The sequence below is a fragment of the Excalfactoria chinensis genome, chromosome 20, assembly GCF_039878825.1.
Source record: "Excalfactoria chinensis isolate bCotChi1 chromosome 20, bCotChi1.hap2, whole genome shotgun sequence".
NCBI classification, from domain to species: domain Eukaryota; kingdom Metazoa; phylum Chordata; class Aves; order Galliformes; family Phasianidae; genus Excalfactoria; species Excalfactoria chinensis.
The window spans coordinates 2,542,527-2,569,509 of NC_092844.1; the positions used below are offsets into that span (position 1 = coordinate 2,542,527).

Sequence of the window (26,983 nt, forward strand, 5' to 3'; positions counted from 1 at the left end):
ATTCCAGAGACAACCCAGCCTCCTACTCAAGAAATCCCATTTACATTTTCACAGCCCACAGACTGTAGAACTGGATGTGCTCACGTTCACGTGGGTCTGTTGTGGGTGAAACACCACATGATGTGGTTTTGTAATGCTCGTAAAGAACGTTTCCAGATATTCCTCTGAAGGGATGTACAACACTCTGGTTTTGCAAAGATCCGGGATTAGCAATGCAGTGACCTGGTGAGATTATTCCTTAATGTTGTACCAAGGCAACTTCTCTGAAGTTAAAAAACATACGTCTTGGTTTGAGTTCTATTTAGACTGAGTACAATTAAAACTTAAGGAAATCTGGCTGGTGCAATTCTCAGCAACATTGCCAGAGACAGCCAAGTGCCAGAAGGAGCCTGGGAGACCAGAAGATGCAGAATTACAAGAGACACTGCAGAACTCATTCAATCACTCCATGATTCATTACTCCTAAGTACCCAGTAATGACAATGTGAACGTAATGACAGAAAAGGAGAAACAAGTCCGACAGTACCCAAGTATCTAGCTGTTCCAGAAATAAATGTGCAGCTCAGAATTGTTTCACACTGAAGACAAGCCCAAGCTGACTTCTGTGCATTAAAAGACATCTGAAAATGCACCACTCTTTCCTCAGTTTGGTGTAGTTCAGCGAAAATGACTACTGACTTCATCACAACATCTGGCAAAGGCCAGAGAATGAATGTACTGATTTCTATTATGCAAATCCTGATTGCCAATTTCTAAACTCTCCCCACAGATGTAAATCTGACAATTTTGGATGCGTGTTAGTTCAATCTATTTTGCTGTTAAAAAAAATAAACATTAGATCTATCTAGCAGACAGGGACAATCAAAGTCCAAGTCACACTGAGCTTATTCATAGGTAGAACCCTAACAATGTAAGCCAGCATCTGAAGGTAACAAAAATGCACCCACACAAAACCAAAACCTTCTGGTGTTCAGCCCTCACTGCTGCCACTAGTAATAAAAATAGTGATGTTCCATTCAGTCACCAGAGGGGGAAAAAAAACAACAAAATGAGAGCGCTTCAGTGCAAGACTGCTTTCAGCCGGGGTATACAAATAAAAATGGCTGTTCAGAGGCAGCACAAGATTTTGCAACCTACAAGAAATGGTCAGAAGCCAACATGACAGATGCTGTAGGTGGACATCAACACAGAATGCATTTTTCATATGGGAAAAAAAATAATCCTCACTCATTTTAATAATTTTATTGAGTTAACAAACTAACAAGGGGTAGGTAGAAGACTAAATTTTACTCTGTTCAAGAGAAGAGCAGCAGTGGCTGGTCAGACTGTATGCAAACAACTGTCATCATCTGCATTACACCTGAGGGTTAAGGCGTTACAGGCAAACCAGTCTTTGCATTCTTAGGAAACAATGAATGACTCATAACTGTGTCCTGGTGACCCATCACCATAACCCAAATACTAAACATACGCCACGCAGATAGCTGAAGCCTCCACCTTACATACGAGTTTTAGTAACTGTCTACACTTCAGATGTGTGATATCCTGTCTGCCTTAATGCACAGCTTTTAAGCTCAGCCACCAAAATTTGCTGGTAATTTTGTTTGTGTGTGTGGGGGGGGGTTTCAGGAGGAGATGGAAGATGATAAAAATAGGCTAAAACGTTTTTAATGCAACTTAAAAAGGATAAAGTTGAGAGGAACAAAACCCAGTGTTTAAAAGCTGACCTGAAGAAAGTTTAATTGCACTGAACACGATGCTGAAGAAGGAAGAAACAATAATAACAGCATTAGACACTTGCCTTCTTTCTGCCAGCATTTCATAGAAGTCTCTGATATCTTGACCTGTTTTCTCCATGGAATGATAAAAAGCCAACTGACTTTCTCGATTTGCAAAATCCACCTGAAAAATAAAAAGGTTCATCACGTTCAGTATGAGAAACAACCCATTTTAACAGCGCTTCAAGTCTGCTGGGGAATCTGAGCACGGGAGCTGAACTGAAAATAGGGATTATCCTACTTAACAATAAAAATGACAAGTGTTTCTTGGGACTGGCCGACCCTATCCATCTCCAGGAGAAAAAGACTTTTCCCTCTCTATTTGGTGTTGCTGTGTGGATCTGTGTAACTACTTCCTTGCTGGGGTTTTAGCTGCAAGACCAGAAGCATTTGAGAAGCTTCTGTTCAGTAAAGCAGCAGGAAAAACACGTTATTCTCATGGTATTGATAATTCCAATGCTGCAGCTCCGTTTAAAATTCCAAAGTGCCTTATGCATCCACATGGTCAGTGTTACTCCTTTCAGACTCCACATTATTTGCCTGGGTTTATACACCAAGGCAACAGTGGGGATGGGGAAGGAACCAAAAATTGCAGCTCCCTACTTTAGCTGCTCCAAGATGGTCTGTTTTCTAGCTAAGTGTGTGAATATTAAGAACCCGATGGCATAACTGATGCCAAAAATTAATGATTAAAATGGATTTAATGAACTGTATGTCACCACATCAGTGGAGCACATGCATACAGACACTAAGGGTGCTGCTTACTCCAGGGTTGCTAAGGAGCAAGACCCACAGACACATGATAGGAAACTTCTGAATGGACATGTACTTAATTCCGTATGAAGGCTCCTTATGTTCAACCATCACATTTACAAACTGAAGTATATCCAACTCCTAACCCCAAGGGGTATGAAGTTGCCAGGTTAACATACCAGATGAGAGACCATGCTTGAAATCATCACCCACTCTTTAGGAGAGAAGAAAGGAGGAGGAGGAAGGTGATTCAGAGGGTGGCTAACACCTCACATCCCACTTAGTGGCACTGATGGGACACTGAAAATAGGTTTGACCATATTCACCCAAATCCAAGATGGCTCTGCAGATGCCAAGTGCTGCTCCAGGAAAAAAAAGTACTCTCCATCCATTCTTTTTTAGAGGAGTTTCTAGGAGCAGATGGCAGGTTTGGCCAGGCTTCCTCAAGGAACAGGCTGTGACACATTGGACCGGGGCACTGACACTCATCAGCCACATGGCAGCGCTCTGTCACCCCGTGCAGCTGCAGCCCCCAACTTGGACTTTTCTACCATTAAAGCCAATCTTGCCTTGGATTGGGGTAAATAAGGCAGTAAATAACACGGACACCAACACTGAGGAGCTTAGAGAGACAAGTTCAGCGAAACAAACGGCAGGACACTGGAAAAGGCTCTGCAGGTAACAGTTTGAGATACCCTAACATCTTGATAAGCCGAGTGTGAAAAATAGTTTAAGCCTTAGGTACATGGGACGTGCTTGTCCCGCTAAGAGTCCTTCTGACTGGCAGTGTTCAAGGGGCAAGGCCTAAACACAATTTGTTTCTGTCTTTGTTTTGGAGGTCATTCTGCACACCTTAATTTTATTCCCACCGATTTTCCTCCCCTTGGTCTCTTTTACAGCTGCTTGTGCATATTCAATCTCATTGTAGAGAACCAGGGCCATGCCTTTTAAGCGGTCAAACACCACCTGTAAAAAACAAAAAAACAAAACAAAAACCAAATAAGAGCCTCATCCACAGGACTTAGCGTCAGTCCCAACAAAATCCTAAGTCATGAGGATACCAGTAAGAAAATGATTTTTAGCAAAGTAAATTTCCATTCTTTTCTGATGAGGCATATTGTAATGAAGAGACAATATAAGCACACGGGACTGCTCTGAATTGTGGATCTTGTGGCTTGAGGTATATTATGCCTTTATTTTGTTTTTCTGTATTTTACTTTTCTCTTTTTTCTTTGGTGACTCAGTTTTGTAGTTTCGCTCGGTTTACTTTCGAGTTTTTCAAAAAAATTTCCAATATGTCTTAGGGGGGAAAAAAGGTAAAGGGAACATTTAATCACAAGATGGAAACCGATCTTGTTACGACAGTCTGCAGTACCGCTCAGTTGCTAAACACCCAGTTTCCAAATATCAGCTTCCTTCAGCAACACAGACTTATTATTCAAGCAACAACAACTACAATAGAAAATGTCAAAGCTGCAACACAAATCCACAGAATTCCTTCAGGAGGTAAAACCCCGATCCTGAGAAGATGCACGTGAACAGCTTCACTTTAAGCACATCCATGTCCAACGGAAGGACGGGGACAACTCACACGCTTAAGGTGAAGCACGTGCGCTGATCTCGCTCATGGAGGGGCTGGGTGATGTGCCTCTGCTGCAGGACATGTTCCACAGTCACTGCCTTTCTTCTTTTCCTTCACATGCTTTTGTTAGTGTGACTGTCCTAACTGCATTTAAGAAGTCATTTCTTTGGTCTCATGAAAAAAAACGTGGCCGTGTCTATTTCTGCAATTAGCATGCGTAAGTGTAACTACTTGATTAGGTTCCTATTCCTACGGTGTGAGCAGACTAAAGAAATTTAGTTGGGGTGAGGCTGTACTGCACAAGAGCTACATGTGGGTTCCAATACTTGTTATCTCGGCTCGCTCCAAACACCAGCAGCAACTGCTCTATGGATCAGATGGACGAGATGCAAAGCTAGAGAGCCCTGTCATCCAAATCACACCCCAGAGAGAATTTCTCTATCGGAGCTATAAAGCCCTGGACAGCCGGGGTTGAAAGGACAGGATGTGAAGAAAGGAAGACAGTAACAACTTCGAACCATACACCAAAGCCTCCCACCTACCTTCACCACAGGCCCGTATCGGCAGAAATGTCGAGTTAAATACTGATCCGTAACGTTTGTAGAAAGACCATCTAACCACACGCAGTTTGTAGGCATGCTCTTTCCAAAACCCAGCTGAACACAAAAGGGCAAAACATCCATCAGTACAATGTATAAGCATTAAACTCACCGAACAGAGCACGCCTAATTAAGAGTTATTTGAAAAAAAATGCTATCGTTTGTATGGGTTTTCTAAAATTAGCACCTTGCACAGGTGGAAGCAAGACAAAAAATCAAGCAGCAATTAATGAAAATAATTCTGCATGCTTAAACAAATGCAGTGTTTGACAACATTTGTTTCTTGTGCAATCTGAACGCTTCTGGAAGGTGACAGATTGATGGCTCTGGGGACTCACAGCCTCCATTTATCATCACTACCAGGGCAGCTCCCCAGCTCTGCCTTCAAGGGGCAAACCAAAGAATGGCAGTCCCCAGGTCTGCTCCACGCTGGGCCTCCTTGCTCAGGCAGCCAGCAAAAATGATGATTAACCCCAACTCTGGTGGTGAAAACACTGTGCTGTAACCTGGTCTATGAATGGGAAAAAAAAATTCTCACTTGCATGGCCTAAGATGATCCAAAATATCCTAAGATGCTGCAAACCAAAGTAAGCAGAAGGATCCCATCCATGGGAAGATTTCCTTACCTTGAGCCGGTTGTTTCCAAGATATTCCCCATCCATCTTCTTAATTGCTTTACACACACTTGCAATATCACAGTATTGCAGGAATGCATATTGAGGAACACCATTCACTTTCTTAATGTCAATATCCTGGGGAGAAAAAGGAAATGACAGTCAGCAACAGGATATTCAACAATGTAACTGGATCTAAATGGACTTCTGATACTCACAATCATTGTTTAATTAATGCTTTGTTCACAGACAGGATTTAAACATTAGTAGACAGTTGAAAACTTTGCTGTTCTGCTGTATCTCACTCAATAATAAAACCAAATCCTTACTGACACAGGGAGAGCTCTTTATAATGCAGATTTGAAGTTCGACCCCACAGAAGCCTGACTGACCTGATCAACAAACAGCAGCTTTGCTTTGCTAATATTGTGTCAAGAATAAGACAACACCAAGAATTAAGTCTAAATTTCTGCTTGCAAAGGCTTGAGAGCAAACAGCCTGCTCTGATCCTCGTTTCAGAGCCAAAGGCCACACAGGGTTTCCCCTCCAAATAAACCTGATCCATCCTGTTCCTAGAGGCAGAGAGCGGTGCTGGACACGTCTCCAGAGCCAGTCTGGCACTGATGTGACACAGACAAAAAAGACCCCGAATTTCTATCACTGCTGATGTCTAACCTTCAGCCACCACGAGCCCATTCAAAAGCAGGTGCAGTCACAAGAAAGCAATGACGGTCTAATTAAGGCTCATTTTAATTGATTTAAAAATAAAAGCAGCAAGCTTGTAGCCGACGTTTGGTTAACATTCAAGCTCAGCGCTAGCACTAGCAAATGTACCAAATGCCTCTGAACAAACTCATGATGTTGTGATTCATTCCAAGCTGAAAATAGAAGGTAGAGTGCTGGGGTTTATTTGTTTAAATCGCAGAAGCTTCCTTTGTGCACTGCATGCCAATGCTATGGCACGAACTTAAGCACAGACGTTCCTACAGTCAGGAAAGACTAATTTCATGGTTAATAAATCTAGAGGCAAGGCAGCAGTCTGAAATGGTCTCACCTAAGAAATCTTTAGCTGAGAAAACAGAAGTGAACAGAGAGATTTACACAACTATCGGAATTCTATAGCCTTGCCCTAATGATTTAAGTGGAATGCTAATTGAGGACTACATTTCCAAGTGTCTGAAGCAGCACTATTGCAACTGTGGCAAATTATACCTGACCGCTCACTCTGGGCAAGCAATTTCTTCTGGCAGGCAAATAAAACACCAGCATTTTGCTCATTATCTACCGGAAAGGTTATAAAGCTGGTCCCTTTTGCACCTGAGCTTGTAAGTTTTCATGGAGATTCAGCAAGGCAGCACTGCTGCTCAATTCTGACCAATTAATAATGTTGACAACCCAGCACTGTTTCATAGAAAATTCAATTTACAAGACAGTGCAGTACCACTGATAAGCATCTTTATTGGGACAGCTCAGCTGGTACAACATTAGGAAAAGGGCGAAGCCACAGACACTGTGTGAATCCATAAACTCGCACTGATTTCAAGAGGGAGGGGATGCACACACACAATATTGTGCCAGCCACCATAAAATGTACATTTTGTGTTTGTCCACAGCACACACAGGAGCACGCTGCCCCTTCCTTCCACTGATACTTCAACAGCTACAGCAGCATTCTGGAGCAAAGCAGCCACAGCCTCCAAAGAACTGTGTAGTGAGCATACAGAATTAACTGTAAGTGCAGAAGATCAGATTAAACTAATTCTATTCACTGCAATTTTCTGGCAAACCTCTGATAAATGCAGCACTGATATGACTTGGTGGCATGAGGAGAAGAGAGGAGAGGGGAATGACTGCTGCTTTACCTCATGCAGATCAGCCTGCTCAGCCAAAAACCCAAATCCCACATGTGTCATCACCACCCCATCTGTTCAGTGCCTCCTCTGCCCTATTGTCAGGGAACAGACTGCCATAGCTGATGGCTACTGCCACATGCAGCAACTCAACACTTTGTTTCAGACATGAATAGGAAATGCAGACTTCACAGCAGTACTGATTAAATACAAAAGCAGCACTAGGAGTATGGAAATCCCAACTACCCAGCTATGCTTTTCTGCAAATACTCTGGGCTGGCAGAAGATACATTTCTGACAAACACTCTCAAGACTGTTTCTACTGCTAAATTATCTCAATGCACTCGTGCTAAGATTCCACTCAAAATGCAAAGAAAAGCTTTCAGGTGTATTTCAGCAAGATGAATGACTCGGATTATTATAGAAAGACTAAATTATCTGCTATCAGCAGCACGATGTTCCACCACCTGCAGCATTTTATGGGTCTGTATAGAAAGAATTGGCAATAATACCCTCCAGAGCAGAAACAGAATTCACATACCACTATGCCACCGAAGCGCTGGAAGATGTTGCGAAGGTCATGATAGGTGGTCGTCTTCTCCAGGTTGCCAATGAAGAGAGTTCTGGTTGCTTTCGGGTGAAACTCGTCTATCCTTTCATCCAAAGGACGAAATTCATTCTCGCTTTCTGTTTCTAGAAGCAGAAGAGTGAGCAATTTTGAACACAACCGCAGTGTTTTTCACGTGGGTTTGGTTCGCACCGATTTGTTTGCTCCAGTTTGCTTCCTGACAAGCAGATACGATCTGAATGAGACTAACCAATGTCTTCAACAAAAACACAGCTTGTGAACTGCCCTCCTTACGTGGAATTTAAAGCGTCTACATTGCACCACTGAGTGAGCACTACGGAACGGGAGCATCCTCAGATGAAAAACCGCTCCATTCTGCATCTGCTTCACTAGAAACTTAACTCTTATACAAATATTAACGTCTGTCAAGAATTCAAATGAGGCTTCATCGCACTTGGGGAACAGCATATGGAAAAAGTTGATTTTCACAAGTTTATTTTTAAACAAACAATTGAAGTACAGTGTGAAATCGACGTGCTCAATGCCACAGCTTTCACTGATTAGTCATTCACACTACGTTGCCGAAGCCGTTAGGAGCTGTTTTAATTAAAAGGTGGCTGTGGGGACTCTGTTCTATGCTTACACCACCTACTGGCTCCTGCTCCACTGAGATATGGAAGATCTGATTGTTCCTCCCAGCAGCAGCAGATCCCGCTGTTTGAGAGGATGGCAGCTTTCCTTCTCTGTGGTTTAAGACTGGAATTCTCTCCCTGTTTGACCTACCAGTATCCACTCTCCCAGCTCTGGAATTTATTCTGGCCTATTTCCCAGTTTCTTAAAACTACGTTTCTTCAGGAAGGTGTTTGGAAGATTTATTTCTACGTTTCCTCAGCAGTGACTATGCCCAGGGCAGCAACACGTCCGGCACAGGCCTCACCTGGTCCTATCCAGGCTGTCACTTCAATCTGCATGCCAAAGAAAAGCTTTCCTTTGGAGGCATTCAGTGCTTTTTCCTGGTCCTCCTGCTGTCGGAAGAACACCAGTCCATACCGTTCCTCAGAGGCCCCATGAATCTGCACCGACGTCACCTTCCCATACTTCTTAAATTCATGGAAAAGTCCATCTTTAAGGCTTGTATCTAAACCAACAAACATACGTCAGTAGCACGAACACACATTTTGTAACCACTTGGTAGAACATTAAGAAATCTAATACTCTTGCTTAAATATGACTCAGCACTCAGTGCTGCAATAGACAACCCTAAGTTCTCATATTATACAAACAAGAAACTGAGGCATGGTGAGAATTAACAGCCAAAGCTGCCCACCACTTCTAAGTGAAACACTGGAGATGTTTCAAATCTTCCCCTGGAAAGCCGTACCACTGCTTCTAAGCACCAGCTCCAGTAGCTGTGGTGATGGGGACATGCGGGGTTTCTCACAGATGGTCACTAATTAAGCAATTTTCCCACCATTGCACCAGAGCTGAGACAGAAGCTGTGAGAGAAGCCCTTCTGCAGGGGCAGCATGCATATGCCTTGTGGAAGGAGGGCTCTGGGCCACCGAGGATGTTCTCTCAGTGCTCCTTACCTGGGCAGCATCCATTTTCTGCTCTAAATGAGGCAGGGTTTTGGGGCAAACTTCATATTCTTCCATCTCATAACATCAATGGCTCTGGAAGCCTGATCAGAGCTGTCCTGAACTTTATCCTACAACCCTTCCTCGCAGGCTAACCTTTCTACCCATTCCTGTCCAGTCTTTGTTACAATTCCATTTTAATAACTTCCTTCCACCCTCCTTGCACACAGCAATAAGCTGCAGGGCATTTATAAGACCTGCAGCTGAATCTAGACTGCATTTTTCTTCCTGAGGTGAAAAAACGCACACCTCTAACAAAACCACAGCCCTGTACCCAACGTCAGTTTGGATGTCCAAAGCATGGAAGTACTTCTCTCCCAATAAATCGCCTTCAGAAACTGTCAAGCAACACTTGAGGTGTTTTTTAACTGCATCAGAATGGAACTGTGATGAGGCAGACAGCAAATGGAACAAAACTGTGGACAAGTTCTGTCTCAACAGCTTCAGTTTGGCAATGCTGAAAGAATCCGAGAGGAAAGCGCTGCACAACTTTTATCATAACCACAGCTTTCTTTCATGGATGCAGAAAGTTAAATTCCTGGCCCAAGTTGTAAAAGCCACAGCAGGACTGCTCCGCTGGCCAAAGAATCCTAGAATAGCCTGGGTTGAAAAGGCCCACAGTGCTCATCCAGCTCCAACCCCCTGCTGTGTGCAGGGTCACCAACCAGCAGCACAGGCTGCCCAGAGCCACATCCAGCCTGGCCTTGAATGCCTGCAGGGATGGGGCATCCACAGCCTCCTTGGGCAACCTGTTCCAGTGCGTCACCACCCTTGGGGTGAAAAACTTCCTCCTAAGATCCAACCTAAACCTCCCCTGTCTCAGTTTCAAACCATCCCCCTTTGTTCTATCACTATCCACCCTTTTTCCCATTCAACAGCGCAAGAGTTCAAAAAGATATTTACCAGCAAGGATGCAGAACAAAAATGGTTTAATCCACCCTTACTTCATTTTTTTCCCCTTTTTCTGGAACACTGAAGAAACAGTTCTGCATGTGACCATACCTGTTGAGCGCACTGGAAGATTTTGGACCTTGATCCCAAAACTTTTCCTGGGTTCATCTTTCTCCAGAGATGGAAGCAGCTGAGATGCAGGCGCGGGGACCGCTGTGGATTGCACAGAGCGTGCTGGCGACTCGTCACTCGAACTGCTGCTGGAGTCACTGCTGCAAAAGGCACAAGAGAAACTGTCAGAGGGTCAAAAGGAGCTGGAATTAGAAAGCAAACCTTGCCTGAGCTATGGTGGGTTTCTGGTTAGCTCTCAGAGCTGTCTTTGTTCTTGGAGCATGCTGGCAGCACACAGCTGTTTGGGACCGTGCTGACATCAAACCATGGGGACAAAGCTCTCCTGAAGCCTTCTTATCTTCCTCACCTGAGCAGAAGAGCTGCTCCCAGCACAGGCAAGAGCTCAGAGATGCTCCAAAACCATCCTACAGAACCCTCAGAGGTGAAGACCAAGGAAATGGAATATGGGTAGAACGTCAGATGGATCCTGCACTGCTCCAGGACAATAGGGGAGATGGAATGACAGAGCTTATCAGCCTGGGCACAGCACACGCAGGATGGCAAAGCACACAGGGCACACATCACAGAATCCCTCACAGCACAACATGATAATCCACTGCCAAGCTGATGGGCAGCCCCGTAATGCCTTCCAAGGCCCTACATCTCCCAGGGATGGATCCCAGAACCACAAGATATCCCAAGCTGCAAAGGACCCACAGGTATCACCTTTGCAGAGAATATGAAACGTAGAGAATAACGTGACTGCAGCCTGCCCAGTGGGGACACGTCAGCTCCTTCAGTGGCTGGTTTCTTCCCGGAGGCACAAGGGCTTCTAAGGCTGCTAAAAATAATTGTGTCTGACATAACCCTGGAGACTCTTCTATTACACAAGCGACTTTCTAAAAAATTCTGCTGGAATTTCAATTCCAAGCGCTGGGAGGAGGATCTGCCACGTACAGAAAGAACAGACATGCTTTGAAGTTCATTGCTTTTCACATTCGTCTCCGTATCGTGTTAGAAATAAGCTCATCTTTTTTGCATCTGACATTAGTTCACAGCTTTCCTGTATTCCCTCTTAAACTGTTTGATTTCATAGCATATCACAGAATGGCCTGGGTTGAAAAGGACCACAGTGATCATCTCGTTTCTAGCACCCTGCTGTGTGCAGGGTCTCCAACCAGCAGCCCAGGCTGCCCAGAGCCACATCCAGCCTTGAATGCCTGCAGGGATGGGGCATCCACAGCCTCCTTGGGCAACCTGTTCCAGTGCATCTTCTCTCCTCTTTTCACAAGGAAATGGTTTTGTGCTCCTAACCGTTTTAACCACCTGATGCAGTGACCTCTCCCACCACGCTCTGCACTTCCATGGCTGTGCACTTTGCTTCTCTAAGGGGAAGGCCACCATCAGCATGGAGCAAAACGGGCAGCGGGGATGCATAGAAAACACAAACATCACCAGAAAATGATGGGGGAGAGTCTGCAAATCATTTCCAAACTGAGAGCAGCCCCACGTGCTGTGCAACACCCCGGGAAGTGAGAACAAACATCAGGGCTTCAGTGAGCCTCTGCCCCTTTGCACGTCTTTGCTGGGTAACACCAGCCAAGTATTTCAAATATCCAACTTTGCAGAGAGACTGCATCTGTAAAGTAAGAGGTAGAGCTGGATTTCTCTGTGAGTGGTGCTTTAAAATGGGAACGGGGTATTTTTAGCACTTAAGAAGAACAAGCTGTTAGAATGGCAGCGCTCCTCCGTGGGTAACGCGGTGAGACACTGGAGCAGCAGAGCACAGCCACGTCCCAAACACTGCACCGAGGGGATGAATCACACAGCACGGCTCTCATTTTTAACTCAGGGGGATCTGGGAAAGGGGGAACACGCTGCTAACTAACTCCTGCTGTATGCAGGGAGCTTTGGGGATGTGTGTCCCAAAGCAAATGGAGGCTCTGAGGCGTTCCAGGAAAAAATCATGCTTTCTCTATTCAGTTTTCAGGGAGGAATAAAAACAGCAGCAAGAACAATTCCCCTTTCTTTCAGTAAAGGCTCGTCTCTTTTCCAACTCAAGAAACATGGATATAATCATTCAAGAGCTGAAGCCAAAGGTTTTCTGCTGTGTGAATGGGAGATTGATGGAAGAGTTAATTACAGCTGCTGTGTCATGAAGTTACAGCCGCAGCAGAATCAAAACAAGCATGTGACAGTGAGCTGTAGGAAGTCTCAACCGGAACAACGGAACGCTTTCACACCAAGCTAAAACGTGGATGCTGCGTGCAGATCCGTCCCCAGAATACTGCTAACATGGCTGCTTTTCGCCTTGCGCTTGGGAAACAACCACCCTTTGCCGGGACCATCCTGGAGGAACAGCTCAGTTCCTGCCCTCGGCTGTTCCCTGCCTGGCACGCAGCCTCCTCCCAGCACAGGGAAACCTGCTCCTCAACGTCCATGTAAACTCAGCCGAGCAGAATGCCAGCACAACTAATCTCCTGAGCTGTCACAACACACGCGTCTCACAGAGAGGCAGTCTGTGCTGGGAATTGGCTTTTTTAAACATCTCAGGCTTACAGCTTCATTTGCCTTTTAGGAGGTTTGCTGGTGACGTGCGCTCATTTGGGAAGAGGCAGCTTTCAGACGCCGGCTCATCGAGCTCAGATCTGCACAGAGCTTTACCACGAGTTCTGCTGCAGCTTTTATCCCGGCCTCACACAAAACAGGGTTTTGATTTTGCTGTTAGCAAAACCGGATGGAAATGGGGGCTGTAAGGAGATAGCTCTTTAAGGAGGCAGACATGGAGCCTTCCTCTTCCACATGCTCTCTGCCACAAGCATAATTTATGAGCCCTTTTAAAACATTAATCCAATTGTCGACAGAGTTTCACAAGTACTCAGGATGCCCGTGTTCTTACTCACTGTATTTATCTCTGCATCTGTTTTCTAATAATCACGATAAACCTACCAGCAACCCAGTGCTCTGTATCCACCTGGGCACAGCTCCCCCAATGCACAGGACTGAGCTCTGGGGTTCAGACCACAGAAGTGAGCCCAAGCACGGCTCAGCACACAGATGTTGCTTTTCTTATTTAAACTGCAAATACGACGTTCCCGATCCTGGCACACGCAGCACACCTCTCATCCCCACTGAAATACACCTCGTTTTCAACTAATTGCATTCTGCAGTTCCAACGAATGATGAAGTTATGTGCTATTTATGTATGATAAATGAAAGCTCCCAAGCGAAGCACACAAAGGCGGCCGCTCTCTTTGTTCCCAGCACAGTGGAGATAAAAGCGGGCTCCGAGGCAGCCCATGTGAAAGGATCCCTGCTGCTGAGCTGAATCAAGGGATCCCACAGCCTGCCATACCCTTCTGCAGCTCTAAAATGTGGGACGGCTGTCATTTCTGAGCACTGATTAGAGAAGTGTGAGTCAGCTGTAGTGCAGCAAGCAGGAAGCAGTGAGGCCTCGGTGCAAAATAAAGCGGAAGCATTAATGTGTGCAGCAGCTCCGAGAGCAAAAGGCAACAAAGGCAGCCCTCGTGGTCAGTTAGAAGGCCTAAAATTGTTGGAGGGGAGAACAAGTTTCAGTAGGAAAAGATTAAAAAATGAGGTGTTATTTTTCTAACAGTTTCCTTCCTAAACTGTCTCTTCCTGGACGCTCTGCAAAAGCTATCATGGTCACCATGAAAAACATGAGGGAACGTGTCACATTCTGACTACGCAGCAAAGGAACCTGCCCTTGAAAATGGCTTTTGGATATACCAAAACCATAGGTAGATGTAGGTTTATGTTAAGCTGCTATTTCTGCCTTAAAGCACCACACCAAACTAGAAGTGTGTTTAACTAGGATTCCCTTCATCCTCAACACGTGTTGAAGCCCCCAACCACCCCAAAGGATGCAACAGCAACTCGTGGCCTCCCACAAAACTCCAAGTCCCTCACCCTCGTAAATAAGTTGGAACAAGCAGATTACTCAGAGTTCTTTAGACTTTGTCTTCTTCTGTGGCAGCGTGCTCAGAACACTTCTGCTAATGCTAAATTCCACCTGAAAACCTTTTCTAATCAACCATCCTCAGCACTCACCCACTGTGCACATGGGGCTCCAGCAGCAAACTGGGAGCAAGGTCACCAACAACCCTGGGATTCCCTGAAAGCAAACCAAAGCAGATCTGCACTCTTTAAGCATCCTCCCAGGGAACGGAGCACCCATCAGTGCCTGCCCCATAGCAAAGCTCAGACACCAGTTAGAGGATCCATATGGTTGTCCTGCTGCATTTATGGGCCTCCATGGGAACCCAGAGCTCTCAGCATCCCTTCCTCACAGATGCTGCACATTCTCCCAGCACTGACCCATGGCTTGTTTGGTGCACACACTGCGTCCTGTGTGACACGAGTCCACGTCAGCACATGTGCACAACAAAACCATTTCTCAGCTCTGTGCAAATGAATAGAGGTGTGGGGTTTTCCCCTGCTACAAGGAGTTACTGAGCCTGAGTGAAAGGCATCAGAAAAGCAAGTCAGACGTCCCAAGTTTGTTTGCATTGAGGTAACAAGCCATTAGCATGCTCTGCAGACAGCAGGCCTGCAGCGGGGCGGGCTCAGCCCACACGCACATACCACAGCGAGCCCAAACCCTCCTTTTCCATTTCATAACAACCTTGTCCATTTAAATATCAACACACGAGCTGCCTGGCATGTAAGGGTGGAGAAAGCCAGAGTACAGCTACACCAAACAGCGCCTCTGTGTCATTACCCTGTGCCTGCAGCCTGCCTCGTGGTACCTCCAGCCTGTGCTGGGAGGCAGCGATTGCACCACACTGCTGGCATCGCGTCAAGCTGCTGAAAACCTGCCACCCAGGGAACTTTGGTCTGTGCATGTCACACACACACACACACCCTCAGAAGTATTTAACAACAAAACAATCTACAGAGAGGGGGGTTGAAATGACCTGCTACACGTAAGCAAAAAGTAGCCGTGAAAAATCAGTGCTCAGCAGATATAGAAGTATTGAGTGCTCCAAGAAAGGCCGCTACAGGCTGCACACAAATGAAATCAGGACGACCTCTTTTCATCAACTTTTCCTGCCTTACCACGCCCAGAAAGGAGACTTAAGCAACCTCCTGCTGGGCTGGAATCCTAAATTGAAAGAAGTAAAACGATGTTTAAAGGCCATGGGAAAGTAGCACAGCCACGACCAGCCCTGGATGTGTTAGCCAGCCAACTCACACAGCCTGCTGGAAGGGCTTTTTCAGCCTCAGACCGGTGTATTATCAAGGTACGGTTCCTGTGTTGTTAACCCACACCAAGTGTCTGGTTATTAAGGTTACAGTACCACCTCCAGGATGGGCCATATGAATATTTACTCTGCATTAATCCGTGTCTGGCTGAGAATGGTGCCCAATCCAGCACCAACGCCACTCCCTGACCTCATCCCACTGTCCTCAGGCTCAGCTGTCGGGGTGAACTTTGTACGAGCAAGAAGAAAACAGCTAACCTGGAAAACACACACTGCTTACAGGCCCAGCAGCTGCTCATTGCAGCCAGGAGGTGCAGCCCCATGCTGGGACGGGGCCGCCTGGAGGTGCTGCCCCCACCTGCTGCACACAGGTCCCTTGGGGACAACACACCATGATGGTCCAAAGACAAGTCCTGAGAGGCAGAGGAAAGGTGAATGCTGCCTGCACTGAGCTGGGGAGGCTGAAGCCAGAGAGGCCTCGAGGGTGAAGTGCAAAACAGCTCCGTGCCGTCACGTTCCCACGATTCAGCTTCCACCAGTGTGAACCAGAGCAGCTTTCCCCTCCAGATCTGGGAACGTCCCCGTGCTGCTGTGTGCTGCCTGTGATCACAGCTGCCTTTACAGACGTCAGCGGGGCAGGGCTCGCTGCTGCAGCTTGCAGAGTCTGCAGGAAAAACCTCTTTTCAACCTTCTGGCCAGAATTACCGTCAGGCTGTTAAAGTAAACAACTTTTGCCAGCTATCTACAGACGATCTAAATGAATATGTTGCAACCGCCACCTGGGAGCGAATGAAAAGAGCCAGGTACATCCCCACAGCCCTGCAGTGCAGGTGGAAAAACAAGGGAAGCAGAGGGAGGGCACGGGCTTTGCCCAAGGTCGAGCAGTGATCGCCCAGGCAGCAGGATGAGGAACTCGGCCTCCTGGCTCATGGCAGCCCAGAGCTTTCCAAAACACCGAGCAAGAGACATGAGAAGCTGGATTCCTGAAGAGCAGCAGCAATGCTTTCATGAGGGCACCTACCGAGGACCTTAAGAAAAACCTACTTTGAGTACAACCAGGGTAGCAAAGTGCCATTCAAAGTGCAGCCACGGTCCCCGTTCATTTGCTGCCCCATTCGTTTGCTGGGATTTGGGGCCGTTTGGAAATCGTGAGCCCTCTCATATCAACAAACAGAATGTTCTGCCGATGGGAGCTGCAGGGAAAGCTGAGCCAAGACATACAGCTGATAAACACTGCTGCTTCAGTAAAACTGGGAGCAGGCAGAGCTTAATATAGCAATTCCATTCCTGACGGGTAACGCTGCGCAAGTTTGGTACTTCTAAAAATGGCCACCATTGTCCCAGGGGTGAGAATGGACAAAGCGACGTTATTGCTCAATCAGAAATAAGGATGTGTACTAAAGGTGGTTTGGAAACAAATCCTATTGCCCGACACCTCATCTAGCTCGTTAAAGAAATGCCAACTACACCAAAGGCTGCATGGTCTCCCAGGCTTCTTTATTTTACCCTGTTTTAAACCAACCACAACAGCTGGAGCAGAGGGTGAGGGCTGTCCTGCCAAAGGGAGGCCTGGGAAAACGATGTCACTCCTGTGATTGCAGGATGTAAACGACAGAGAAGACGTGTGATGAGTTGTATGCTGAGGATTAATCTGTCATTCGAAAATGCAAAGAACAGATGGATCTCTTGGCTCCGACTATATTTGGAAATGACTTCACTCGCTGCCCACGTGCAAATAAAAATAAAACTAAAAGTAGAACTTTCAGTGAAATTTCTCATGAATAGAAAACACTTGAGCCACAAAAAAATTGAAACAAAACAAAACACAGACTCCGGAACAGGTAAAGTGCTGTAGAACTGCATCATGTAGGAAAAACGTGTCTATCTATTCATTAAGCAACCACAGAGTTACGCCAGACTGAAACATCCACAAACCAAACACAGCATCACATGATGGAGCAGCCCTTGAGTTCCTCTCTGAGACAACATCTGAGAGCCCCCTACTGCAAACTCTGTCAGCAGGATTTGCTGTGATGCACTGATTAAACATCAGCATGGCCGGGAGCCCAGAGGGACACCCAGCACCTCCCTGTGACCATCTATTAAGAAGCAATCCTGCTCCCCTTCCCCATAAAGCCCAGCACACTGCCACCCCCCCAGCGTGGCCATGCGGTGTGAGGACTTCCATACTTGTGGGGAAAATGCTAAAGTGCAGAAAAATGCAAATGAAAAACACCACCCACGTGAACACCATCGGCCAGACGGATTCCCACGCAGGCTGGCAGGCCCCACTGCTTGCTGTCCTGATGGGGAGCAGGAGTTAAGCATCCCATCCACAGCAAGCCACACTATATTAATTAATTAAACTCCCTCCTTTTCTTTGCACGTGGCTTTAAAAAGTCACGGGGAATATTAATATTAAAAAGCAAACTCAACAAAAACTAAGTCTGAGATCAGCATTAGATAGCATCTGTGTAACCACCAAACGAGCCGCTCCTCACCTCCCTCCTCAGAACAAACAACCAAGGGCAGACTTACAGCAGCACAAAGCCCAGCAGTGCAGGGCATCCTCCTGGCTCTCAAGCTGGGCTGAACACCACTCCACACGCCTTGGGAAAGTGAGGGGGGACAGAAAATGGGTACGAACCTGACAGCTTCCTTTCTTTGACTATTCATCCTTCACAATCCAGACAACAGGACACGCCAGGCAGTAAACAAACACGTTAGGGAGGGACTAACTTCCAAGCAGCTGGGTAAGCCTGCCATAATTTGAGGGTTTGAGGTCTTGCAGCACTCTTACCAAACCAGGTGTCAGATGATACAAGGAGGTCAGAGCTGGAGCAGCCACAACAAGCAGGGCACTCTGCAGCTCCCCATGGCCAGGGGACACCAGGCTGCCTGGGCTGGGAATCAGGCAGAGAACAAAGCTGCTCTTTCACATGTTATCGCAGGGCGGGCCAGCAACGCCTTTGACTTTTGTACTCTCAAATGGAAGAGTGGTGATAAATCACGTGAGCATCCTCTGGATGGGGTGGGTTTGTGCCTCAACTACTGACTCCTGAAGCGTTTCATGACTTTCTTCTATTTTAGATGTGCCCAGGTATAAAAACACTGAAGGTTTCTGGGCACTGGTAAAACAAAAAGCAGCCGTGGAAGAAATGAGCCAGACCTGAAAGCCACTTTCCTCTCTCAGAAAGGATCCTCCAGAAGGTGCTCTTGCCGCCATCCTCAGTTTCTAAGCATCTTCTAGCTAAAATAATCACCAGGAGCTACACAAAGCAACCATGCACTGAGCTGAGGACGTTTCAGAGAGAGATTTGAAAGGCTCCACGTTCCGCTCCTGCAATCAGGAGCACTTGTGCTTGCAGGCAGACAGGCTGCTCATTTCTAAACCCATCACGTAGCAGGAAAGAAAGAACAGCTCTCCCTGCTCTTATCTCCAGAACCTCACAAGAAGGAAGGACGCTCGGAGAAGCCTCACTTCTCCGTGCCATACACGCTACAAGGGTTAGTTTTGTTCTCCTACCAGTCGAGCATTTAATAAATGGCAACATAAGGTTCTGCTTTTTATTAACACTCTTTCTGTACAGCGTGTTTCTTTATTCTTCCCTTTGGAAACTCACCTTCTGCTTCGCTTTAAGCAAAACAGGCAGTCATGCCTTTGGCATCTCAGAAATTCTGACTACATCCCGGCCCACGCAAACTGCTTCCCACAGACTGTGATTTGCCACTCGGATCCACGCCGCGTTCTCTCCTGCAAGCAGCATTCCTGGCTGACTGGAAGGATCTCAGAGGCAGATCTAATCGCTCGCTAAGAAGCTTTCATGCTTAAAACCCTGATGCCATCATTAGTGGTTTCGGCAGCAGCAAAGTCACAGGCGGACCACGCTCGATGCGTGGAAGTTAAGGGCAAGCCTAAGTGCATCAGTTACATGGCTAATTCAGTGGCTAAAGATCAAGGGAGGACAGTCAATCTTTTTTCAGTAAGGTTTATTTGCCATTAATCCTCACCTGGGTCACCTTAGTTTAAACGCAGCATGTTCTGCCTACGTTGTTTGTAAGGTTAATGCCCGGGTCTCTCAAACAGAGCTGTGTCCCTTCAGTTCTATAAGGAAGGTACCACAATGCCTGCACTTGTGCTCCTGGCACAGCCAAAAACACTCTCCTTGGGGAAAAAAAATACATCACCATATTTGCAAACTGGTCTTTTAAGATGTGAAGTGACACCGTGTCTGTGCTTTAATGGCAATACGTCTGACTGAACACAGACGCCGGCTGGAGCTCTCCTTTGATCATCATAATGACTAGCATTTCTTCAGGAAGCATTTAATACAGCCTTCCTTCTTTCCATTCATTCCCCCACGTGAATATTCATTAGAAATTATTAAACTGCACATTATTCCAAAGGTCTTTATGATGGGAATCCCCTCCCCCTACCTTTAGCCTGCCGTGCCATGGCTGCATCTGAGTGTCCAGATGCTCCATCACGGAGCAGACAGCCGGTGCTGCAGTGCTTCTCATCCTTTCCACTGCCACTCACATCTCAGGCCCATTTCCCTCCAAGACACCCAGCACCAGCTCTGCACAGCCATCACTCTTGGTGTTTTGTTTTGTCTTTTTTTAGCTTTTTGATTTCTTTTCATTCTTCAGAGCATGGCAGCAAAAGGAGGCGGCTTCCTCCGTCCCTTAGCCTCGCTGCTGAGGAGGAAGACGGGCAGCTTCAACTTCCCTGACCTCAGCTAATTCTTTCCTTCCCTCAGCCTACTCGAGATGATTAAGCAAAACACTTGGAAGGAAATCAAAGACTTAAAAACGCACTGAGAAGTGACCGTTTTGCTAAGGCACAGCCCCGGCATCAAGCCCCATCCACCACCACAAGGCAGCCGGTCCTTCCCCGGGCTGCAGAGCAGGAAATCCGCACTGCTGCGGTGTGCGTGGGATCCAGAAACTGCAGCGTGGAGCTCACCAGGATGGAGCTGCCATGACAACCACAGGGGAAACGCTTGCTGTGCCATGGCGGTTCTTCCCATTGCTCCCAAAAAGCAGGGAAGGAAAAGCTGGCCTTGCAGACACCTCCAGGCCTTCCTGCAAGGAGCAGGCTGAGGGTCAGGCTCACCTGAGGGCTGGGGTTCTTCTGCTGCCAGCATCCTCGACCTCATATTCGTTAAGCAAAGGCTGAGCTGATGGCATTGAAAATAAAACTGCACAGGCACGTTCCTTTCTAAAGGGAACCTCGGGCTGCTGAGTGTAAACCTGAAGGCACAATCACACACACTGCTCACACATCCACGTGCTGGAAATCCCGCACGGCTGCTTATCTTCTAAATGACTCCTCTGCAGTTCCCATTACAAATCCCCTACATACATTTAAAGTACCGAAATCTAAACCTTGATGAAATAAAAGCTTTGTTCCTTTTTTCTTTTCTTTTTAAACAACCTGCAGAGCATCTTCCCTCCCATCACGGCCCAGGAAAAGCGTCTCCGTGCCATAGAAATTGTATTTACTCCGCACAGCCCTCGGGAAAACACAACACAAGGAATGCAGCCATGCCTTCAGCCTCGCCGCCCTCCTGCTCCTCCTTCCCAGCACGCAGGGATGGTGCCAGCACACACAATTCCCATGGTGTTTCACACCCTCACTTCTCACAGCCCCACTGTTTGACCACAGTGCTTTCAGGGCGTGGGTGAGCGCCCCACCTCTATGGGCAAACACGGTGACAAAGTGCTGCCCAAGGCAAACAGCCACAGAGTAGCTCAGCGTCAGAACGGAGCGGAGCAGAATGGAATAACATCCATTTCAGCTGTTCAGACATCAGACCTACAGAAGCCATCCCATCCTGCTGCCTGCCGTGCTCAGGGCTAACTGAAAGCTGAGTGCACAATTCAAGGCATTCTCCATTCACTTTCTGGCACGGGGAACCAACCACCCTGCTCAGAACCTGCTCAGAACCTGCTCCGTGGTTTCATCACCCCCACAGCAGACATGATGACTCTCAGTGCCCAGTGACTTCTAACCAAGGAAGACCTAAATATTCTCTGGGTGACAGAAAGGACTGTTTCCACCTCACCAGGTATTCATGTATTTACACTGCCAAGCTCAATGCGTGCTGAGAACATGGAAGCCTACTTCATGATTTTCAAGGCCTTTGGGACTTAATGCACAGTTAAATGTTCATCTATCTACCCTCATGCTTACAGACATGTAAAGCTCCTTTCTGATCCTCCAACATGAAAACTACCTCCAAGATTCTATTACTTGTTCTACTGAACTTGAATTTACTTAATTAGTAAGACTAAAAACGTTTGTTTCCTTTCCTTCCAGAGCATCGCCTCATTTTCTGTTCCCAGAACTACAGACTGCCAAGGAAATGAAAGGCCCAAACAGCAGAGAGCATTCATCTCCAGATCAAATCTGAACACTCTGCTCCAGTATCTCAGACTCACGCAGTACTTCCCCAGCAGCACCGTAACAGCCATGTTTTATCAATACTACAAGTTTCTTGGACTCCATTCTATCCACACTGTGAGCAAAAGAGCACCACAAGAGAGGATTTTTCCTGCTTTCATGTAACCAGGCCATTTTCAGTTCACCTCTCGTTTCTTGAGAGCTCTGAAGTCTGAAGGACCTGAATTTCTGCATCCATGAGGAAAAAACAGTACACGAGAATTCCCTTCTGCTCACACCGCCCATCGAACCCTTCTGGTCCATATTCAAGCAAGAAAGACTCTATGGGAATAACTATTAGAGAATTACCAGTGGTAACATTCAATTCAAAGCAACAACCAAACGCTAAGTATTTACCATACTGCCATAAGTATTTACGTATTACGTATTTCAGGTTTTTTTACAAAAGAACTGGTATGCAAAGGAAATGTTTCCAACCCTGGGAAGCCTTCACCAAATAGCATGGAACAGCCGCAGGCACAGCAGCAACTTCTCTGCTTTCACACTTAGGGTGGATCTGATCTCAAAAGTTACCTATCTGAGAGGCATTTCAAGTCCAATTTCCCATTTACTTAAAGAAATCCAGTGGGCAGCTCTACAGCTGTTGGCTTTTTCCCTGTATGTGTTTAATGAAGCCACAGAAAGGACAGAATTGCAGAACCAAGGACACGTCCTTATCACCAGGGAAATGCATCTAGATTTTTAACATTCTTCTAAGTCTATAATTTTTGCTTCAAGGAAACATAGGAAGAAGTTGGAAAGGCGATACATTCATCTTCTAAATGTCAGCGGTAATAGGGAACCAAGAGGAAGCAGGCCAGTAATATTCATCTCTAAATATACTATAAAATTCACCCTGTATAATAAAGTAGTTGGGCCTTAAAATTAACTTACGCCCTAACTTAAACAAAGAAAATTATTAACCCATTCTTCAATCATGGAGAGAGCAGCAAGGGCTGCAGCAAGGCCTTGGCTCTGCACACTGTTTTTCATCCAGCTAGCACCTCATGGACCCTGCATATATCCACCATGGCAAACAGTCAACACCAGCAACAGCACAGACCTCAGCTTTCTTTTGCACCAACTCAGCCTCTCTATCTTTCATGACAGCTTACTTCTACATCAGTGAATAGCTGCCACCAAACACCTTCTGGTTCAGAGGCTCACAACCCTGTACTGCAGCTCACAAACTGCCGCCAGCCTGCAGCACAAAGACGAGGCACCAGGAACACCGAGTTGGGCAGCAATGGCACATTACGTTGGGTGATGGCATGTTGGGTTGGGTGGTGGAGTGTTGGGTTGGGAGATCACAGAGAGTTGGGTTACTGTGCATTAGGTTGGGTGATGGCACGTTGGGTTGGGTGGTGGCACACTGAGTTGGGTTACGGCGCATTGGGTTGGGTGATGGCGCATTGGGTTGGGTGATGGCACACTGAGTTGGGTTACGGCGCATTGGATTGAGTGACACCGCGTCCACAAGCAGCCTACCTGTCACTGCTGGTACTGCTGCTGCTGCTGATGGAGTCACTGCTGGAAGATCGACTCCTGGAGCCGCTGCCGCTGGGGGAGCGCGTGGGCCTGGAGGCCTGGCTGGCCAGCCGCTGCGGGGACTGGGTCCGGGACTGCGATGAATGCGGCGAGCGGCTCCTGCTGTGCTGGTAATTCCGTTCTGGCCTTCTGCCTCGTACCTCCCGTGTAATATCATCCCTGTAGATATCCCTGTGTACCACACTGGGCAATGTAAACTGTTCCCGGGCCCTAGGTTCATAACGGGGGTCGTGAGCATCAAAACGGTTTGGACTTCGACTCCGAGAAGTATAATAGAGCCCGTGTTGTAAAGTCCGCTCTCGAGGATCTCTATAGTAATCCTGATCGTAATGTCTTGTCCGATCAAATCCTCCCGTCCCCCGTTCATGGTGTCCATAGGCACTATGTTCATAAGCACGCTCCCTGTTATCTGAAGCCCTGCATTTAGGAGGAGGGAAAAATATTTAATCCATCAGCAAGGGGCAAGCACAACTAAAAGCAAATCATGCAAACATTCACTTCAGCACTGGATTTATTTTTGCGACTGCTTCTCTGCTAAAGAGCAATAACCTATCAAGCAAACATTGACAAACTTAAAACATTGTACTTAACTCCAAAGTTATATTCATATAAAATAAAGCTGAGCAATCACTTTGTTTTAATTACAGATCAGGCTTTCATGACCAGCATCTTGCCCGCAGAGGAAAAAATAAAGCTTTCTAGTGCGGAATCCTCATGTAAATTGTTGGTTTGGGTCTGGTTTTGTTTGTTTGTTTCCTTTAAAATTCAGCAAACACAGAAAACTTCATAGTGAATGAACATTTTGTTTCCATTTTTGCTTAAAGAGCTCCAGACATTTTTCTTGACTTTGGTAATGACTGGAACTCGTGTCATTATCCCTCTGCACAAACGGCATTGCAAACTGGGCTGTAGCCATGAAAGCCTCAATGCAAAGCATGACCCAGAGGTAAGAAGCTGCTTTCAAAAGGGGCAGTATTACCCACACAAAAGCCCAGAAAATTAGGGGGTTTCTTCTTGTTGTTGTAAAATATTGCATTCTTTTAGAAAGGTTTTTTTTCTTTTAATTGAAGAGCTACACTCAGCTCCTGCTAAAGCTGCAGTCTCTAATTGATAACGTCAGAACAATTAAACTGCAAGCATTCCTAACACCTAAAAAGATGCAGGACCCAAAACGTACTAAAAATCTACGGGAGGAGAGTAAGTTAATTTTTCTACAAGTGTTTGTTTGTCGAGATTGTTGTTACTGCAATCACTGAATTCGTGCCCCTGTAAGCAGGCTACTCTGAAGATCCATTTTGTTTCAGTATTTGAAACGTTCTGCACGTCACTTAAGGAAAGCTCCACGTTCTAAGAATGTTAGTGTGATCTCTCAAATAAAGCTACAGTAAAACTAACAGATACAGGAACGTTATAAATAGCATGGCAGCCTAATTTAGACAAACACCAGCACGGGATGTCTAAATTACCTCTGCAAAATGGCAGATCAGATTACGTCGAATGCTTAAAAAATACTTGTAAAATTCTAAATACGGCAAGATGGCCAACGTTAATTTAAAAATTTAATTATCCACCTTATGAAGGACATTTCAACCTTTTTCTCAGCCTTCTCAGAATCAATTATTAGTCACTTCAGTGCCCTGAATCCTAATAACCCAATTCTTCCTTGCCCTTCTTCCTCCCCTCCTGCATCACGAGTCTGTCTCCCATTTTAAATGGCAGAACCGTTCCAGATATCTTTTATAAACTCAAAATCAGATTTGAATCTTTTTTGATTAGCCTTTCAGGAAGCTTAATTCCTTCTGCACTGACTCACAGGATCCTTCATCCTCTGAATATATTCACCCTCTGTTGTTCAATTATAACTCATTTTCAGAGTTATTTTCAGAGCTCACTCACTTCTTGCCCGCATTTTTTTTTTCTCCCCTCAAAAATTATATATAAAAACTCCCCAGCCGATGCAGGAGAAAATTTCATTAATGTATATACGTGCTTAAAATTCATTCTTGCCTTATCTCTCGCTGGCAACAATAGCATCTCTAAAGACATTTCAGGGTCTAGCACAGAAACATGACTCTCTTTTCCCCCCTTTTGAAGGACCACGATCAACATTTTTATAAACGATTTAGCATCCTACAAAGTGTTAATCAGAGAAAGCTGATTTAATCAGGTAAGAGAAGAAGCAGTATTTTCTATCGGGTTACTGCTATAGCTGAGATAAAAGAACAAAGTCCTTCCATGAAAAGGACACAGAAGACAGACAGAGGAGCTAGCAGAGCTGAAAATCTAATGGCTACAGAGCTTTTCTGATTTATCTATTAGTACTAAGTGCTACTGGAGTTAGTGGAAAGAGAGGGTTTGACTTGGGTTAGGAGAGGGGCTAATATACACAGGGCAGGACATACCAACCTTTTTCAAGTGTGGAAACACGACCTATATTCCCAATTAAATCTAGGGAGAGAATTGTGAACATAACTTCCCCAATTTTGGCCCCTCTTACAGGGGTAATCCACCTTCTTAATGGGCAAGGGTGTCAAATGATATTTTGGATGAACCAACAAGAAAAAAATAAAAAAATAAAAAAATCTTATTGACAAGACAAAAAGAAAAATTCCACTGGAAGCAAGTAGTCCCAGACTGAAACCGAAACTCTGAAACCCCCAGACTTCTTTCTTGAGACAGAAGGCACTTAAATAGATCCATTACTTTAATTTCCGGCCCTACGTCTGAATCAAGCAGCTGGTAGTTGACCCAATGCACGAGGGCACTCATCGCTGTTGGCCAGCAGGCATCCTCGAGCCGCCTTGTAACCATCCAGCCCCGTCAGTTTTTGGTTGGTGTATCCACAAACTGATTGTTAGCGCCACGTCCTTAAAGCTAAAGTACGCTTAATGTGGAGCAACAAAGAGCTTTTAAGAGACTAGATAGTAATCCACTCCCCATGGCTACTGACGTCTTGACTGTATACCATCCAGTAAATTCAAGGCAGTAGTTCTCATCCCAGCATTTAAAAAAAAAAAAACACTATAATTTCCAAAATTTAGTCATGTCCATCAGCACTTTTTTGCCAATACCATCAGAAAGAATAATCCCAATAGCTTGGAAATGATGTAGATCCAAAATGGAAACATCACAAGCTGCCTTCGGTCTTCTCCATCCAAGCGTTATTTCCATGGCTAAGTGTTGTTTGTAGAATCCAAGGGACTGCATCATTAAATTCTACTAGGAAATTTTTGGTGACAATCCAATTAACACATAAACTGCGTATAGTGAGAACTGAGAACTAGGCATCAAGCTTTCACAGAATTTTAGGTTCTAGTATTCCGAAGATACTCCATACAGAACTTCACCACATGTTGTAGTAAGATAACTCCATCTGGCAGTA

The 26,983-nt window shown here is 45.9% G+C and overlaps 1 protein-coding gene across 4 annotated transcripts in view; it reads right to left on the reverse strand.

Annotated features, from left to right (window-relative positions):
- Nucleotides 1–26,983, reverse strand: part of SPEN (spen family transcriptional repressor) — a 52,701-nt gene that overhangs the window by 11,579 nt on the left and 14,139 nt on the right. For 2 of the 4 annotated variants that reach the window (XM_072353983.1, XM_072353980.1), the window contains exons 3-10: nt 23,542–24,018; nt 10,384–10,544; nt 8,682–8,882; nt 7,718–7,869; nt 5,339–5,464; nt 4,656–4,769; nt 3,384–3,497; nt 1,802–1,902 (exon numbers count right to left, since the gene is read on the reverse strand). In XM_072353983.1, the coding sequence (XP_072210084.1) occupies nt 1,802–1,902; nt 3,384–3,497; nt 4,656–4,769; nt 5,339–5,464; nt 7,718–7,869; nt 8,682–8,882; nt 10,384–10,544; nt 23,542–24,018 (1,446 nt within the window). The remainder of the gene's footprint in view (nt 1–1,801; nt 1,903–3,383; nt 3,498–4,655; nt 4,770–5,338; nt 5,465–7,717; nt 7,870–8,681; nt 8,883–10,383; nt 10,545–23,541; nt 24,019–26,983) is intronic. The other 2 variants (XM_072353982.1, XM_072353981.1) reach the window with 1 other exon arrangement.